The sequence below is a fragment of the Ptychodera flava genome, chromosome 8 (genome assembly GCF_041260155.1).
Source record: "Ptychodera flava strain L36383 chromosome 8, AS_Pfla_20210202, whole genome shotgun sequence".
Lineage (NCBI taxonomy): Eukaryota > Metazoa > Hemichordata > Enteropneusta > Ptychoderidae > Ptychodera > Ptychodera flava.
In genome coordinates this window covers 31,794,567-31,813,561 of record NC_091935.1, presented here as the reverse complement: position 1 = coordinate 31,813,561, position 18,995 = coordinate 31,794,567, and the positions used below count along the sequence as shown (strand labels likewise).

At 36.6% G+C, this 18,995-nt stretch overlaps 1 protein-coding gene across 1 annotated transcript; it reads left to right on the top strand.

The window, feature by feature from the left end:
- Nucleotides 1-3,294: 3,294 nt before the first annotated feature.
- Nucleotides 3,295-13,725, top strand: LOC139139076 (cytochrome P450 4F2-like). Its single transcript, XM_070707811.1, has 9 exons — nt 3,295-3,407; nt 6,956-7,097; nt 7,684-7,856; nt 8,193-8,314; nt 8,963-9,227; nt 11,496-11,692; nt 12,045-12,178; nt 12,327-12,474; nt 12,909-13,725. The coding sequence occupies exons 1-9, from the start codon at nt 3,324-3,326 to the stop codon at nt 13,075-13,077; spliced, it is 1,434 nt and encodes a 477-aa protein (XP_070563912.1). The 5' UTR covers nt 3,295-3,323; the 3' UTR covers nt 13,078-13,725.
- Nucleotides 13,726-18,995: the final 5,270 nt, after the last annotated feature.

Below are 18,995 nucleotides of genomic sequence, written 5' to 3'. Positions count from 1 at the left end.
GGCACGATCAGCGTGAGGCCGAGGAGAAAATGTCTGCCCTAGGTTCGCTGGTAAACGGGGTCGTTGAAACGCTGAGGCACTTGTTCTTCTACCTAACAGCAGTAATGGCAGAAACCACTGCGACACAGGCAATTCTAGCATTCGCCGTCACCGTTTTCGTCGTTAAGGGACGATTCAGAATATACTTCCAGGGGGGGGGGGGGGGAGGATTTTCAGGGGGGGGGCCACCCATTTTTCCCAAGAAAATTTAGGGGGGGCCAGACAAAAATACCACAATCTTTTAGGGGGGGGGCAAGGAAAAAAAATCATCAATTCAATATTTGCCCAGAATTTCTGATCTCTACAAAAGAGAACCATAGATGCTACCTGGGTGACAGATAAACTCAACGTGTTTAGTTAAACTCCTTAGCTGCCAAATTCGGTAATATTCACAGTGGTTTGTTTTATGCATCTACTGCAGTATCTTGTTCTCCTCCCTGAAGCGTCATGAAATGTCCAGTATTTAGCATGTCAACACAAACCATACAGTAAACAGTCGGGGTTGTTTTTGTTGAAAAGAGATCTCGAATCAAGTCCAGGCTAGAATTCATTTATCAACAATAACAATGGTCATTTATGTTCACACTGGTATGTTGCTAAATACAGCATTGGGTGTTCTATGTAGTGATAGAATAACAAACAAATGCTGATACACAGAGATGAACATTGAACAAATGCTAAAAATTACAGCAAATATTCAGCATCATCAGGTTGGGTTTACCTTGTAGCTTGTAAAGCAGTGTAAAGTTGCATGATAAAGAAGTGTTAATTTGTGCAAATGTATGCAAATCACCCGATTTCTTGGCTTCTTTTGCCTCCCAATTTCAAAATTTCCGAAGAATATAACTCCACTCCGACTGGGTCAAATTTTCTGAAATTTCACATTATGTTTTTTAAATGCTATATAACAAACGACTATCAATTGCTTTTGTTTGGCAATAAAGCTCTTACATTTTTAAAAAGAGGCATTTTGAATAAGAGGCATTTTAATTTTGCTGATCATGATTTTAATCAATTATTAGAGTGTCAGTCTTTAAACCCCTACAATTTTAAAATGAGGATGGATAATGCCAAATAAAATAGTCGTTTTATTCTACATATACTCTCCTTTCAAGTGAAATATTACATTTCAGAAAATACTGTCTAGTTTTTGACTTAAATTAATTTTTATCATTAATACCAAAATTGAGGTTTTTTACCCCAAATATACACCCACTTCATCCTTTGAGTAAACTACTGCTACCATACTAAACTTTAGAGTCTCTGCTTTTTGAAAATATATGGTATGAGGGGTTTCCTTGTCATCTTTGATGAGAAATATTGCTTTGAAAAAACTGTGTTGGCAACATGCAGCTCCACCTTAATTCAAAACAAAACGACTTGCTACTCTGCCACTTCTTAAAGTAACATGGTCACGTTGGTTCTCTGGGATTTCGTCAGTTCAGTGTCTGTGTCACTATTATATTCAGAACCAACACCATCATCATCACTCTCAATGACTCCATTGACAGAGATTTCCAATTCAGAGTCACTGCTATCTGACTCTGACTCATCTGTGACATAAGTTGTTACATCTTTCCCTGACAGTTTTCTTAAATTGAATGAAGGTTGTGCATGTATATGTGCGGTTATAATTTGAACTTTTTCAGCTTTTAATTTTTTTTGTTTTGGTAATTTATGTTTATCAAGGTATTTATCTAATTCTTTTACGTTTAAATTTTGAAGGTTCCCACTCAAGAGCAACTTTAACCAGTCATAGTCCTCGTATTATTTATCCTCTCTTCTTTTCTGCTCCTTTTTCTATGTTTCATTCTCATCAATTTTACCCTTTCTAAATTTTTTAAATGTTCTACATAACTTTTTACAGTGCTTACATCTACTATAAACTTTTTTGAAAATAAATTTATGGCCGTCTCATCTTCAAGTTGCTTTTCAGCGAATAGTTTTTTAATGTTGAAAATAAAAATATTATGTATTACTGTCAAAAATATATGGTGAAAAATTTACAAAAGGGTTGATTTTCCAATAATCCTGTATGTGCATCCAGAAGATCATGTGGCACTGCACCAATGCTATGGTGTCGGATTGTTGAAATATTGTGTACACAAGAAATTTGCTGTCGTCCAAGAAGTGATCTCAGTGTGTGTGAGGCTAGGAGAAATATGGATAGGCTTACACATTGTGTATTGATGCTAATACTTTTGTGTCCCATTCATTCTGATATGTATAATCAAAGATTTCTCAGTGGCGGCTGGCAGAAAAGGCAAAAAAGCAAATTAACATGTATTGTTTCATGTCATCTGAAACATGCGCATCATGACTATTTTAAGATTAAAGTTTGTTAAAAAAATTTGAAATATGAATGCTCTGTCAATTTTGAAAAATACTGCTGACAAAATGTGAACTTTGACTTACACAGGGTTATCTGCATTTTAATATGAACATTGGATTGTTAATGGAATGAGCAGAATAACATGTGAATTCATTTTTTGATAAGGTGTTTTGTTCAAGAAATGATCTAAAATATTCCTCAGCATTGTTGCTTTCCGTGGCAGCTACTTGGTTTTATGACAACCAAATTAGAAAAAAAGAGAAAATTAAAAACAAGTTGGCTTTCACCAATTTTAATTCCTAATGTTTAAAACTTTCACCGTGAGTCTGCATTCAGCATCATCAAATGAAAATGTATGCTGAACTTGTGCATGTACAGGTACATCTTACTTTCCAGAAATATCTGGATATCTGCAAATGATGTACAATTAAACTTCTAGATATATATCACTTTGCCAATTATCTGCTCCTCTGATTTCCTGTTCACCATTTCTAACTGACATCTTTGCTTGTCTTTGTGTGCATCATATGTATCAGTGAGACATAACGAAAAACGTATTCATATTTAGTAATTAACTTTTCTTCAGAAATTTACAACCAGATATGTTTATTGCTACCCTTTCCAAAGTGTGCCACTTGCAGTCCCTGCAAATCATTCTTTTTATTGTCACATAACCCTGAAATGATTTGTTATATCATCGATTAAATGTCCACTACAGTTCCTGCAACTTGTTAGACTGGATATGTCTATAGTGTATAAGCATGCATGTATATATTAGGGGGGGGGGGCCATGGAAAAAAAAAACGAAAGATGAGGGGGGCCATAGATTTTTTCTATAATTTACTAGGGGGGCCGTGGAAAAAAATCACCCAGAAAATAGAAAATCCTCCACCCTCCCCCTGGAAGTAAATTCTGAATCGTCCCTAAGGTGGTGACTGTATTACTGAAGAATATGGCGATGAGACGTCAGCTGGAGAAGGCGTTCAGCTGCTTTCCTGGAGAGCCTAAACACTGGCTATTCGGCCATCTAAATTTTGTAAGTTGTGAAATTCATGCAAACATGATATGGTATTTGAGCAAGGCAACCTGCTACCTTTACCTTTGCAAGCAACAAACCAGTTGGAAATATTGAAAATGGTAGATTTTTGTGGAGGGACCGTGATTTTGAGCACCATATTTGCAATGTGATAGGGTGCACGAACTCTTCGTGACCCTACGAGTTCCATTGCGGGCATTTCACCACGGCAGGCGGCAGAAGTTGCTACTGAAAAATGACCTTAGGGCAGCGCTGCCCTTAGGGCAGTTCAGCGGAGTAGACATGTGCACAACATCCAATGACGTCACTGAGGAACTGTTTGTCAGCCCTGAGGGCAGCTCAGATATTGCAATTTGCTGCCCCCAGGGCAGATTGGCAGATAGGATAGGAAATGTATGTCTGCCCTAAGGGCAGCTCTAATAAATTGCTGCCCTCAGGGCAGATCGGTAGATATACCCTATGCAATACTTATTGCTGCTCTCAGTCCAGATTGGTAGATTACACTATGCAATACTTTAAGGATGGGATATATAAATATGTCTGCCCTGAGGGCAGCTCAGATATATTGCTGCCCTGAGGGCAGCAATATGTCTGAGCTGCCCTCAGGGCAGACATACATTTCCTATCCTGAAAGTATTGCATAGGGTATATCTACCAATCTGCCCTGAGGGCAGCAATATATTAGAGCTGCCCTCAGGGCAGACATACATTTCCCATCCTTAAAGTATTACAATAGGCTATATCTACCGATCTGCCCTGAGGGCAGCAATTTATTAGAGCTGCCCTTAGGGCAGACATACATTTCCTATCCCATCTACCAATCTGCCCTGAGGGCAGCAATACATCTGAGCTGCCCTCAGGGCAGACATACATTTCCTATGCTCACACATCATTGCATAATTGTATATCTATCAATCTGCCCTGAGGGCAGACATACATTTCCTGTACTATCTACCAATCTGCCCCGAGGGCAGCAATATATCTGAGCTGCCCTCAGGGCAGACACACATTTACTATGCTCACACATCATTGCATAATTTTACATCTATTAATCTTCCCTGAGGGCAGCAATATATCAGAGCTGCCCTCAGGGCAGACATACATTTCCTATCCCATCTACCAATCTGCCCTGAGGGCAGCAATATATCTGAGCTGTCCTCAGGGCAGACATACATTTCCTATCCTATCTGCCAATCTGCCCTGAGGGCAGCAATATATCTGAGCTGCCCTCAGGGCAGATATACAGTTCATCAGTGACGTCATTGAATGTTGTGCACATGTTTCCTCAACTCTGAGCTGCCCTCAGGGCAGCGCTGCCCTCAGGTCATTTTTCAGTTGCAACTTCTGCCGCCTGCTTTCACCACGTAGTCAGAAACGAGGCTTTACAAAATAAAAACGTTCAATTATTCTCTTGACATACATAGAATAAACATCAGGGCTCACTATACAATTTTGGTACTACCAGGGGAAGCAAATAACGTATTATGTACTAGCTGGTATTTGAAATTCAAAATGCCCGCACGAAAGTGAGGCGGTGAAAATCTTATTTACTCTAAGAGCTTGAAACTTAGCCCCTGCAAGCGATAGATCAGAAAAGAATTGTAAAAATTTGAAAGTCCAAGCGTCTGACCGCGAGGCGCATTCTGCCATCTATGATCCCTATCAATTTTCGTGACCTTTGTCAGATAAGTGTGTCCCAAGTCCTAACAGGAGTAAACATTGCTACTCAATACTTTTCGTCAGGACTTAAGTTCATTACTTTGACATGTTTCACTTTGATTTCATCAGTTATTAACAAATTCAGTTTTATTTCATTCGGCGAACTTAATTTATCAGTGAAAACAGCGAAATTGAATCACACAGACAAATTCTTTCACTATAGTGCACCTCTATCGTTACTGTATACCATGTAGAACATATCGTCGATAAATTTGATTTACATGGTTAGCGGGTTATTTTATGTTTACTTCCATATCTTGACGTTCGCTATGTCTACATTATCGCATTATTCCAAAGGTCTTATGTTACATTCACAAACACCCCTGGAGGGGGAGGGGCGGGAGATTTCAGGGGGACTTGAACAAATTTACAACATGCCAGGGGGGTCTGAAAAAAAAATTGACATTGCAAAGAGGGGGACTTGCAAATTTATTGAATATCAAATTCCTTTTCAAATATCTTCTGACACTTACATTTTCTGTCGTTTCCATTTCCTACCATTGCCATTTCCATTTTCGGCGTGCAAACAAATTATTGATGATCAAAGCAGCCACATTTAGGCAAAAGATTTAGGTTGTCACTTACCAAACCCCTCTGTTGTGCAAAACTGTCCTCTATAATGACTAAAAATTTCAACTTAACCTTTCAATAACAATTTGGGAGATAACTTATTTGACAACATTCTCCCATTGACAATACATTGGGTCTAGGTCAGTGTCAAACGTTCATGTCACCGTATGTACATTTTATTTTTGAGGACTTTGACAGAATACAAACTATTTAGAATAGTGCACGGTGTCATCAATAACAACTGGAAGCTTCAGGTCAAATGACCTTTACAATTTGGGAGATAATAACCTATGTGTTATGTATAATTCGTAGTTTCCTCATGGCCTACAATGTATATTGAATCAATATTTTCAGTGAAATTCCAAAATCAAATTACTTGTACACATATGCACACGTAACCACCCTCTTCTAATCAAGTGCAATTATGTCAATTATTCAGGGTTCATATATGCAGAAATATTGCAAGTTTTAAAGTTAGAAAAAATTATTCAAAGTTTTGTCATAGACGTGCATGCATAGTGGATCAACATTTTCAGCGAAATTTCAAAATTAAATTTCTCAGTTGTACACATATGCACATGTAACCACCCTCTTCTAAGCAAGTACAATTATATCAGTTATCAAACGTCTATATATGAACAGATATTGCTAGTTTTGTATTGGAAAATACACGTTCATAGTTTTCTCATAGACTTTCATGAGTATAGTGAAGCAAGATTATCGATGAAATTCAAAATCAAAATTTTTGTACACACAAGCACTTTTTACCTGCCACTTCAATCTAAGTGCATTTGCATGAATTATCACACACATTTAAATGTAGAGATATAGCTTGTTTTTATGGGAAAATGTTAATAGCTTGCCCAATAGACTCCTGTGTATTATATTTTGATATTTTTAGACGAAGCACAATATCTGCCACATTTTGCTTTCCTTTGGTTGGGGGACTTCAAAATTATAGCAAGTCAGAAAGGAGAGGGGGCAGTTGAACACACTGCAAGTTTGTTAGTTGGGTATTTGAAAAACTTTGAGAACTTTTTTGGAATCTCCCGCCCCCGCCCCTCCAGAGATGTTTGTGAATTCAGCCTTACCGGTACAATGATTGTGTGTGATGCAGAGAAGGTTAAAGTGCCATGTTATTTGATACAGATGCAAATATCTTTCTACTAATGTAAGTTCCAAGGTCAAAAATTTCAGGAATTTCAGTTTACCTTCGAATCCAAGAGACCGTAAAATATTTCTCTCCGTGTACATTCCAGGTAGACCCGACCACATACTTAGATGTCACTGTAGATTGGGCAAACAAATACAAATATGGGTATCCCATCTGGTATGGTCCGTTCCGAGGAGTATTTCAATGCACTCATCCTGACACTGTTAAGGCAATTACATCGACTGCAGGTAATTAAAGGAGAACCTAACAAGTCTCTTATGTTGACATTACATTTTTAGCTTTTGCAGAGCAAGTCTCATGCATACATACATACATACACACATAATACAGACAGGCAGAAAGACAGACAGACAGACAGACAGACAGACACATAAATATAGTTATTTGCACGCACGCAAGCACATATAAATTCTACATATTAAGGTAGAAGTGCCCCGAAATTGAAAGACTTAAACTTTTGCTCAAACTTTCCTTGAGGAATCTTTCAACCATTCTCTTTCAAAATCAAGAATAAAAATCGGGTATACCGTTCAAAGTTTGAAACTAGCGAAACAAGTTATCCTACATTTTGCAATATTTGAAATTCAAAATTGCCGCCATTCCTATGTTAACTCTATGAGGGAAAATTAAATTTCGGATTTTTGAAAAAATAAGCCCGTTAAAGTTTTTCTTTTTCCAAGAGCTTTAAAATGAAACCCCACAAGGGGTAGATGAGAAAAGAATCGTAGAAATTTGAGGGTCCGATTATCTGTCCCCGAGGCGCGTTCTATCTCAAAGATACATAAACTGTTTATTATGATAACGTTTTCACAGAGCCTAAAGATGAGTGGGCATATGCATTCGTAAAACCCTGGTTTGGTGACGGTCTGTTGATCAGTAAAGGAGCCAAGTGGAAGAGAAACCGGAAGCTGCTAACACCTGGCTTTCACTTTCAAATTTTAAAACCCTATACCAAGATATTCATCGACAGCGTAAATATTTTAGTGGTAAGTAATGAAAATAGTAATGCTGCCCGAAAGAACAGATAGCAACTACAGAGAACGATGTCATTCTGTCTTCAACAGTTGTGTGTACAAGATTTAAAACTGCATTCACACCAATTTGATTAATTTAACCAAAATGGAAAACAACATCATCTAAAAGGTGAGGGCACAGTTTGAATTATGTATCATCAGTCCTAAAATCGAATCGAGAGACCGTATGTATATGAAACCATCATGCATACATTAAGGGTGTTAAAAATTTTCGTACAGCATTTTGTGCTATTTCAACTTGCATCAGATGTGCAATTATTGACAATCTGTTCATATACTTCATTTCAGAATAAATGGTCCGGTCTCTGTGACCAAAGTTCAATAGAAATATCTCAGCCAGTCAGATTTCTGCCGTTACATTCATTAATGAAGTGTATATTCAGCTTGGATAGCCAGTGCCAGACAAAACCGTAAATATCTGTAACTCATTATCAGTGCATATATATATATATATATATATATATATATATATATATATATATATATATATATATATATATAACACAAATTACTTCAAGTACAAAGTAATGATATCTGTTACTTAAGTAGTTTCATGCATCCTGCAATCTGCAGACAGAAGAAGTGAAGGGAATCTTAGCTCAAAACTCTGATAGATATGATCGGGATGTACCATTCTCCTTGTAAGTGGTGTTTAAATTGGATAAATAATATTTGTTTTGGTAACGACATTTTGAAGCCAAAATGTCCAGCGACATTGACCGTTTATCCCTTCCAAAGTCACCCTATCAGATAAGCTACATATTATCAATGCTGACAAATCTACGCAGATTTGTCAGCATTGATAATATGTAGCTTTTCTGATATACAAAGATAGCAAAGAGTAACTTGATGCTTTGTCAATAATTGATTACGAGATGACAAAAACCAAGACCAACTTGGATAGCTCCGGTATATATATATATATATATATATATATATATATATATATATATATATATATATATATATATATATATATATATATATATATATATATATATAATATATATATATATATATATATATATATATATATTCGATGATTATTTTTAATCCAGGGAATTCAATCCATATGTGACGTCAGTTTATGAAGTTTCAGCGCTTGTATCCAAGAGATTCTTCAATGTTCTGCATTACAATGATTTCGTGTACAACAACTTCTCGTCAGATGGTAGATACTTTCGAAAGTCAGTAGACCGATTGCACAATTATTCGCGAAATGTAATCCAGGAGAGGAAATCAGCCCTCGAAGTCGAAAAGGCGCAGGGAAAGGTCAACGACAGAAGATATATAGATTTTCTGGACATCCTGCTTTCCGCTAAGGTGATCACATACACGTACCATAGAGCTTGAATATTAATGCACACCTTCAAAATCACTCTTTTCACAATATCCTTAGTTTAAATTAATTTTTTACAAGAACTCATAATGCATACACATAGCGAGATTTCTTCGGCACAATGCCAAAAGGTATACGACATTAATTATGCTCATTGGAACTCTTAACAGAATTATGCCGTTGTTTCGATATATCGCGATATGATAACCAGATGTGAACTGAAAATGCTTACGCGTTTCAGTATATATTGCAGTTGTCTGTGAATTGTCTTCATCAAAGTCAATGAAACCTTATATGTACACTGAAGAAATATGGAAAAATATGGAAGTCAATCAAGATATATCCCTGAGTAGCAAAGTCCGTTAAATATGCAAGTTAGATGTTCTACAAAAGCAAGAACTGACTGTTTGTAATATTATATCATAGTATCTGCAATACATAGCAAGTTTCGTCAACTTTGGTTAAGTCAATCCAGTTATACATTCCTAATTAGGAAATTTTATTGAAAACGCAAATTAGTAATTAGCTTAAAGAAAAATGCTCAATGACTTTAATAATGTTATATCGTAGTAACTTCCATGTACACAGCACGTTTCTTCAACTTTGATTACCGGTAAGGCAATCCAGATATCTGTAATTGGGAAAATTCATTGAATATCCAAGTTATTAATTAGATGTTCTAAAAATCTCAACGACTCTTGGTCAATATAGTTTCAATATACAGGCATGTTTTTGTCAATTTTGATTAAGGTGGAGCTGCATGTTGCCAACAAAGTTTTTTCAAAGCAATATTTCTCATCAAAGATTACAAGGAAATCCCCTTATACTATATATTTTCAAAAAGCAGAGACTCTAAAGTTTAGTATGATAGTAGTAGTTTACTCAAAAGATGAAGTGGGTGTATATTTGGGGTAAAAAAACTCAACTTTGGTATTAATGATAACAATTAATTTAAGTCAAAAACTGGACACTGTTTTCTGAAATGTTATATTTCACTTGAAAGAAGAGTATATGTAGAAAAAACGACTATTTTATTTGGCTTTATCTATCGTCATTCTATTATGGCAAGGGTTTAAAGACTGACACTCAAAAAAATTGATTAAAATCATGATACGCAAAATTAAAATGCCTCTTATTCAAAATGTAAGAATTTTATTGCCAAACAAAATAGTCTTGTTATATAGCATCTAAGAAACATAATGTGAAAATTTCAGAAAATTTGACCGAGTCAGAGTGGAGTTAAATTCTTTGAAAATTTCGAAATTGGGAGGAAAAAGAAGCCAGGAATTCGGGTGATTTGCATACATTTGCATAAATTAACACTTCTTTATCACGCAACTTTCGACTGCTTGACAAGCTACACGGTGAACCCAACTAATATTTTAATCTTAGGTTAACAAATTAATCAAAATTGAATAAATGTTTGCAGAAAAGTGATTTTTGAGCAAACTATGCTGTGTTGAGTGCAGCGCCCCCTTAAGTCAATCCAGATATATATTCCTAATGAGAAAGGTGAATAAAGATGCAAATTAGTAATTGCCTGAAGTAAAAATGCTTAATTAATGACTTTTAATAATGTTGTTTTATAGTATCTTCAATATACATACCAGGTTTTGTGAATTTTGATTGAGTCAATACAAATATATATCCCTAATTAGGAAAGTTCAACAAATATGGAAATTAGCACTAACTTTCATGTCACACGTTTGTCTTTCATGGGGGTTAAATTCTTGTGTGAGCTAGATTTGTTGCAAATCTCATCAAATTCCTTACAGCCGTTTTAATGTATATGTTTTTTCTAAAATCATTAATTATGTAAATGAGCATGAAATATGCAAGCCACACTAACCAAAATCTAATCAGTTCTTGCAATTAGCATATGGTACCTGTTTACCAAATCTGACTTGAATCCGTTTTGGCGTCTTTGAGATATCATATAAACAGACAGACAGACAGACAGACATACAGACAGACAGACAGACATCGCTACGACATTAGCTCACGTGTTTGAACACGTTAGCTAAAAAGGAATGGATCATCAAAAATATAATGAATGCATGATTTATTTTAGAAAAAAACAGCATGAAAGACCCGAACTTTGGAGACTGACCATAAATAGTTATTTGGTCGTAATATCAATATTCGGGGAATATACCGAAAGTTATTTACAATTGATTAGCAAGAAGCTTGATATGTCCGGTGTTGCCGAATATCATCCTTGACAGCCTGTTAACTCCTCTAATGAATGGTAGGATGAAGACGGCAAGGGTCTGACGGATGAGGAAATTCAGGATGAAGTAGACACATTTATGTTCGAAGGACACGACACCACGGCTAGCGGCATATCATGGTGTCTATACAACCTGGCTAAACACCCAGAACATCAGAGGAAGTGTCAGCAAGAGATAGACGAGTTCTTTCTCAATAAAGGGAGCGTTCATATCGAATGGTTTGTCCATACTTGGTGACATAAGGTTATGAATTCCATATTGAGGGGCAACTTTCTGGTAATGCCCCTCGGCAGTCCTGGACATCTTGTTTCATGCCAATTTTACTTTGACGTGTAACAACAGATAACAATCCTTGAAAATTGCCGTTTTGTCTTACGATTCATTCAAGTTTCGTTTTTGAATGATCAGGTAACCACAATGGGGTGGTACTTTCGGACTCCAGTTTATGTGTATGTGTTCGACCGTGTAATCTAGCATGTGACGCTACGGTCGATTCAATCATTTTCTCGCAATTCTTTGTTATCATTACTTGACCAGTTTTCATTATTTTGTCTATCCATCCTTCACCAGGGATGACCTGAAAAGCCTTTATTATTTAACGATGTGCATAAAAGAAAGTCTCCGTGTTACACCCGCGGTACCGATTATAGCTCGGGAACTAACAAAACCAGTCGAGTTGCCGGATGGAAGAGTGTTTCCAACTGGTAGGTATCCGCAAGCTCAGTACATTATGTAAATGTTAGGAAACATTTAGAAAACAATATTTTGTTAGGAAACATACAGTTTGCCAAATGGTAATCTCCGATAATTTAAAGTCAATGTTTTTTCGTTCATATTGTCCTATGTCCACAGGTATGCAGATCACACTGAATCTGTACGCTTTGCATCGAAATATCCACGTCTGGGACAACCCAGAAGTGTACGACCCATTAAGATTTCGACAAGAGGCTCTACAGGACATGTCACCCTACGCCTTTGTGCCTTTCTCTGCGGGACCAAGGTTGGTTGATTCCTTAAGACTGAGGAATAATCACTCTTAGGCAAATGTGGAACATTTTGCAGATCGCCGAAAATTTTGCATCGCTCAAAACCACAGCTTATCAATCAAGATTCAGTGAAGTAGATGCCGGAAAACATCTCTATTTCTGTGAGGCAATGTTCAAAATATTTCGTAAAAGTGTTTGTTGAAAGTTCATCCTCTCTGTCATCTATAGACACGCCAGTAAAACAGAAAATAGATAAAAGTCCAACCTACTATTACGTAAAGAAATCTTTTCAATGAATAATATTCAAAACAGGAAAAACAATGCATTTCAACGCACTATTATCACTTTTTAAAAAGCTCATCTGTCGGTAGCTGCTTCTCAGTATGGGGGCGAGGTAATCTTTGTATTTTGTTATTGCTTAATCCCTATCTCTACTTTTTCCTAACAGGAACTGCATCGGCCAGAATTTTGCCATGAGCGAGATGAAGATAGTTCTCTCCGTACTGCTCTACCACTTTGAATTTTCGCTTGATGATCAAAAACCCGTTAAACCTTTTTTAGGGATAGTTCTGCAAACCGTGGATGGTTTGCATCTACGCGTAAAGAAACGCAAATGAATGGGGAAAAAAATCGTAAAATTACGACTATTTTCCCATTCATATGCTTTATTTATATCTCGTTGATAGTTGAAAAAAAGTCAAATTGAAGTCATATCCAGTGCACGTCTTTCTTGTTTGTATACACTTGTGACCTATCTGTTTGGAGAAAATTACAGCTCAGTAAACCTGAACATCATCGTATGGTAAACTGAATTCAAAGCACAAACATCATTTGTCTCGTAGACCGTTTTATTCAGTTGAAGATTAATATGAAGGAATGTGCTGCTGGTATCCAGTAAATGACATATTTAACAACAACAGTGGACACATTACCTGTATCTATGAAGCACTGGATCAACATTTATTTAAATTTTCCTCAAAATTATGAAGCAAATGCGTAACATAGTGGGGAATTAACAAAGAGCCTAAGTGAGTAAGAAATAGTTTTCTTTCCGGCATACTGTTAGAAGAAGTCTGATATGAGCTGAGTTAAAGGAATTCGGAGGAAGTTCAGTCTTACTATGGACACTGATCAGATAAATTGTCCTATTGGCAATTCTTTTCACTGATTGAGGTGAAGTCAGATGAAGGTATATTTTGTTCCGTGTGTTCCTTCGCTGTTAGCTCTCGAAGTTACCAGTAATAAAATCACATTTCTTCCAAGAATGTTTTAAGGCATATTCTTGTACAAAGTAAGTTCAAGACGAACGTCAATACTGTCACATCTGTTCCCCTCTTCTTTCTTTGTAAATCTATCTTTCTCATATTCCATTTTGAATTTAACAAATATTCTTCTATGCAAAGCTGATAAAACCGTAAAACACAGTTACTGTCACAATTCTATACGTTTTCAAACTATGTAAAGGTATGATTGGTTTCTCTTCAAATCGTCTCACAGATTGGCATATCCAGCATTACCATGTACATGAATTAGTTATGTCTGCCTATACTAAAGATAGCAAATGCGTCAGAAACAGGCGAACATTCAAAAGTAATATCATCTGTGATTTTGATTGTGTAATGTAGTTTAGTTCGTGTAGTGTTGTGGAATGGAGTGCAGTGAGTTTAGTATAGTGCATTGAGTGAAGTGCAGTGCAAAGAGTGTATTGTGTAGTCACTGTACGCAGTGCAGTGCAGTATAATGTAGTGTAGTCAAGTACAGTGTCGTGAAGTGTAGTCTAATAAAGTGTAAATGATATGTATCGTGCCGCCACTAAATACAGTAATAAAATGGGTATACATGAACATTGCTGCTGAAAAACCATGAGTTCCTTCCAAAGACATCGACAGGCCCATATTAAAAATGAGTAACTTTTTACTTTACTGTTTGTAAAATTGAAACAATTGTGATTGTTAACTACTTGGCACTCTTCCAGAATACCCAATAAGTGTTAAGGCAAAGGTTGCTTGGGACGCTTACACTTTGGCCACATTATGGTTTGGCCCGAACCAAATGCCATCAATGGAGGATTGAACCTGTTGATTTGAATTGGGGTGAATAGTTAATATTAACCTAATGCGCAATCTGTAATTCATTGCAAGTCTAACATAGAGTCAGAATTTTTGATATGATATAGTAATAGAGGTTTCGTCTTATCGCCTGAGCACAGAACTCAAAGTAACGATATTATGCAAGGTGTCGATGAACGAAAAATTCATACACTAAGTCATCAGTTGCATGACGTATTTATGAGCGGTTTCAGCTCAAGGCTGTAGCTATAATTAGTTATTCAGTAGTAATATATTGTCAATAAATTGCTTTCCTATTCCCCTTCGCATTAACACATTTGCATTTTGTTCGATGTATTGTGCTAGCAAAATAACTTAAGACATAATGCTTCACAAAAGTGGGGTGGGGGTTATTATTTTCAAAACAGGCTAAACAAACAATGCAGAATTTCTGATAAAGACACGTCCACCCTTTTGAGTTCAGATATGTAGATTTCTATTGAATATGTTATGGAGAGTAACAGCGGAATTATAACTATTGTATGGTGTAATATCCGACACGAATTTTTGTAGATTTATTTATTTATCAGTATGCCCATCAGACTTTATTAAACATGATAGACTGTTAAGCCAAATGTTCTTCCCTAACACTGACGAGATGCAACAAAATATAAAATATTTACATACAAATATAAAAAGGGAACAGAATAAAATGTACATAAAAAAACAACAGGTAACAAACGGCGAAATTCCAAGAAAAAAAGACCAGCCATTTTTTACTGAACTGACTGATTTCACGATTCAGTAGTCACATTACCCCATTGGCAACTCAGTGTGGAATTCGGTAAATATGGTGTGAGTCTACGTAAAAAAAGGTAACGTGGGATAAAAAAATACTTGCAATTCCAGATTTTATTTGGTTTAAAATACAGGTCTTTCCAACTTGACTGTAGATAACAAAAATACTTCACAATTTTGACAACAGTCAGCAGACTTTGCTTCAGAAATGATACGGCGTTACTATCGCAAAGTTGCATTTATTGAATTTTTAGCTCATCTTTGGCATGTATATATATATATATATATATTATATATATATATATATATATATATATATATATATATATATATATATATATATATGTATAGTATATGTATATATGTATGTATATATATATATATATATATATATATATATATATATATATATATATATATATTATATATATATATATATATATATATATATATATATATATATATATATATATATATATACACCAAAGAGTTTATATGTAGGTTGGTGGCGTGCGTATATATATATATATATATATATATATATATATATATATATATATATATATATATATATATATATATATATATATATATAAGTATGTAACTATATGTGTGCGAATGTATATCTTCAAGGCAATTTTTCAAATGAGTACTCATATTGACTGGTCATGAGGGAAACAGCATGTGTTGTTCTCAAATGGACTGTGAATTATCCCTACAACAGTGTGGTCGGACCTTTGGAAAGACATGGCCGAGCTCAAAAGAATATTGAACCATCAAACTAATGGCGAAAATATCCAACCAAGTTTTCGTCACGGTTCCGAAAAGATGGAACAAAGCTGAAATCTCTCAGAGTCACCACGGTTGATATAATTCCATCAACGTCCGTAAGAAACCAGGGGATCATGCCTGATTCCGATGGTTTCATGACCAGTCAAGTTAATAGCATTTGCAAATCTACATTTTTCGCTTTACATAAAATGTGAAAAAATCGTATCATATCTGATTCAAAAAACGACAGAGAAATTATTACATACTTTTGTAACATCAAGGCTGGATTATCGCAACAGCCTTCTTTATGGAATTCAAAATTACAAGTTAGAAAAATTAAGTCAGTCCATACCAAAATGCCAAAACGCACAAAGAAATGTGAGCATGTTTCGCCTTTTCTTTTTAAACTTCATTGGTTACCTCTAAAAGAAAGGAAGGGATTAGGTTTCAAATAATCCTCCCTACATTCAAACTTCTGAGTGGCAATTGTCCAGATTTCTTGAGATTATTGATCGATATACAGACACCCCGTCGTACTCATCGTTCATCGAATAAAATTATTTTAACTGGGCGTGATACAAGATACACGTGCTTTTTACGTTGTTGTCCCAATTTGTGGAATGAACTCCCTTTTGATATTGCTGTACGAGATCGTTCGATTGCGTCTTGTAAACGCTATTTGAAAACTGGTCGTTTTAGAGATTGTTATGCCACCTATTTGTGATCGTTTATTGTACTTGGGCCTCAGCCCAAGTACATTTGTTTTCATTCCGTGGGAAAAAACTGTAAGGTATAACCATTTCTGGCTGAGACCAGGAGGGCAAAATGTATTGGCTTCATCTTTCTTGGCATAATAAATGGCGTAATGATGTTAACTGAATGGAAGTGCTGCTCTCAGCCAGTCTTGAATAAGTGAGATGTGAATATAAATGCTTCTCTATCTGAGTTTTTGCCACAAAATCTTCTGAATATAATCAAAATGTGCATCGAAATGCAACAATTAATGCACCCTCCGTTTCCTAGGCGATGGCACGACCCTTGCTACACCCACTGGACGAGCCAAAGTGGGAGGGGTAATTTCGGTTTGGTCGAACAAGAGGGCTCGAGACCAGAATTTAACATTTAAACTTGAAACATGTTTAATCACTGACAAGATGTGGATTAGTGTTAATCAAAGAGAAAGTTTGAAAAGGAAAGGTTTTATATCCCGGACACAATGAAAAACATTACGACTGGAAACTGTACCCCCGGTTGAGAATAGTAATGCCCACAGCGATGGAGAACACTTATCCTTGAGCTGAGAAAACCAGACCATCATTTCGAAATAGAGCTGCAGATTCGAGAAGCTCGTTAAAAATAGCTAGGTACACCCCAAAGGGGTGGTTTCGAGTCTTGAGGGCAAATTTCGCCTCCTTCATTTAGAAATCGTACGTTTGTTTTTCCAGGGGAACACATCATTTGACACAAAATTTGCATGAAAAGGGGTCGCCAGTAAGCACGTGGTCAAATCTGGCATAAGAAACAATATGAAATGTTGGGTAAAGCCAGTCCAAAATAAACTGATTTGAACTTTTGTGTTTTGTAATTTATACCACTGCAGTAACATGACTTTTTTTTGACAACATCACACAATGTAATACGTTTTGAAACTGAATACTCCGACGTATTCTGTGTCCCCTTTGCTAAAAAATACGGTATGCCGATTACCATGTAAGGAGATGATGACGTCAAGACAGATTTGTAGTGCGTTTGGTCTTGGATGGTGCACGAAGTTTTGTCGAGGTAGCTTGTGTATTTATTTCCTAAATGGGAGATATTAGGGTCGATCTAAAAGAAGGCCGAAAAATGTTATGATACTCTAAGCGAGCTGAACTCCAATGCGAATGGTTGGATAATTTGGAGGATGTCTAGACTGATCTCGTCTCATTAAGATTATTTGGCGGTCAGTATTGAATTTCAACTGCGTCACAAGTTTGCGTCGAACGGTCAACGAACGATATTTTAGAAATCTGGAGACATGGCACATCGCAGTTTTATTTTAGTATTTTATATTTTACAAAAGATGTAAGAAGCAATGATTTTGTTGAAAATTCTGAAAAAATATAGGAAGATTTGATCGCGAACACATTTTCACTTGGGGGTCAACTAGCCCTGCGTACGATGCTGTGTGTTCCGCTACAGCTAACCGCCCCGCTCACCACAGCCCTGCAAAGACCCGTACGTTGGGTCGGTGACTTCAAATCCATTTTGGGACTTGACGTAAAAAGCCAAATTACTGCCGAAATTCAGCGTTCTTGGGCCCAAGTCGTATCCCAGCCTACCTCAGCTACTCGATCGCTTCCAAAAATGACAGTCTTTTATTCACTTCTCGTAAATAACCGTCGATGTCGGCAACTCTCTCGCTGGCCCTGCGTACGATGCTGTGTGTTAGCTGTAGCACATAGCATCGTACGCAGGGCTAGGGGTCAACATGGGGTCGCAGCCATGTTGCCTCAAAACTTATTTCTGTCTGCACTCAAAACTAAAAAATGTCGCATATGAACCTGAAAAATCGATGTAATTTTGTCAAACTTCGGCGAAATTTCAGCCTATAGACAAAATTTCATCTAGGTAAGGTAAATTTATTGAAATTTGATCGACAAATAATCCTGAGCTTGAACGTGACAGCTCGCCTTCTCCGGGAAGTCATGCATCCGGCCAGCTGCCCATATGGCCGGGTGCATGAGATTGTTTTCAAGCGACGGCGGCAGACCGTACGGGGCTCTGGATATGAACCTACCGCCGGTGTAGCTGTAATAACTGTTGCGTTGTTTTTAATCACCATGGACGAAGTCCGAGGGGACTTATAGGTTTGGTCATGTCCGTCCGTCCGTCCGTCCGTTCACGCCTAGTACCCAACCCCATACAGATGCACGTCG

Excerpts from the sequence above, each read along its gene's own strand:
- LOC139139076 (XM_070707811.1), top strand. The coding sequence starts at position 3,324 with ATGGCGATGAGACGTCAGCTGGAGAAGGCGTTCAGCTGCTTTCCTGGA. Across the intron at positions 3,408-6,955 it reads TATTCGGCCATCTAAATTTT|GTAGACCCGACCACATACTT; the intron begins GTAAGTTGTGAA and ends TGTACATTCCAG. Across the intron at positions 9,228-11,495 it reads ACATCCTGCTTTCCGCTAAG|GATGAAGACGGCAAGGGTCT; the intron begins GTGATCACATAC and ends AATGAATGGTAG.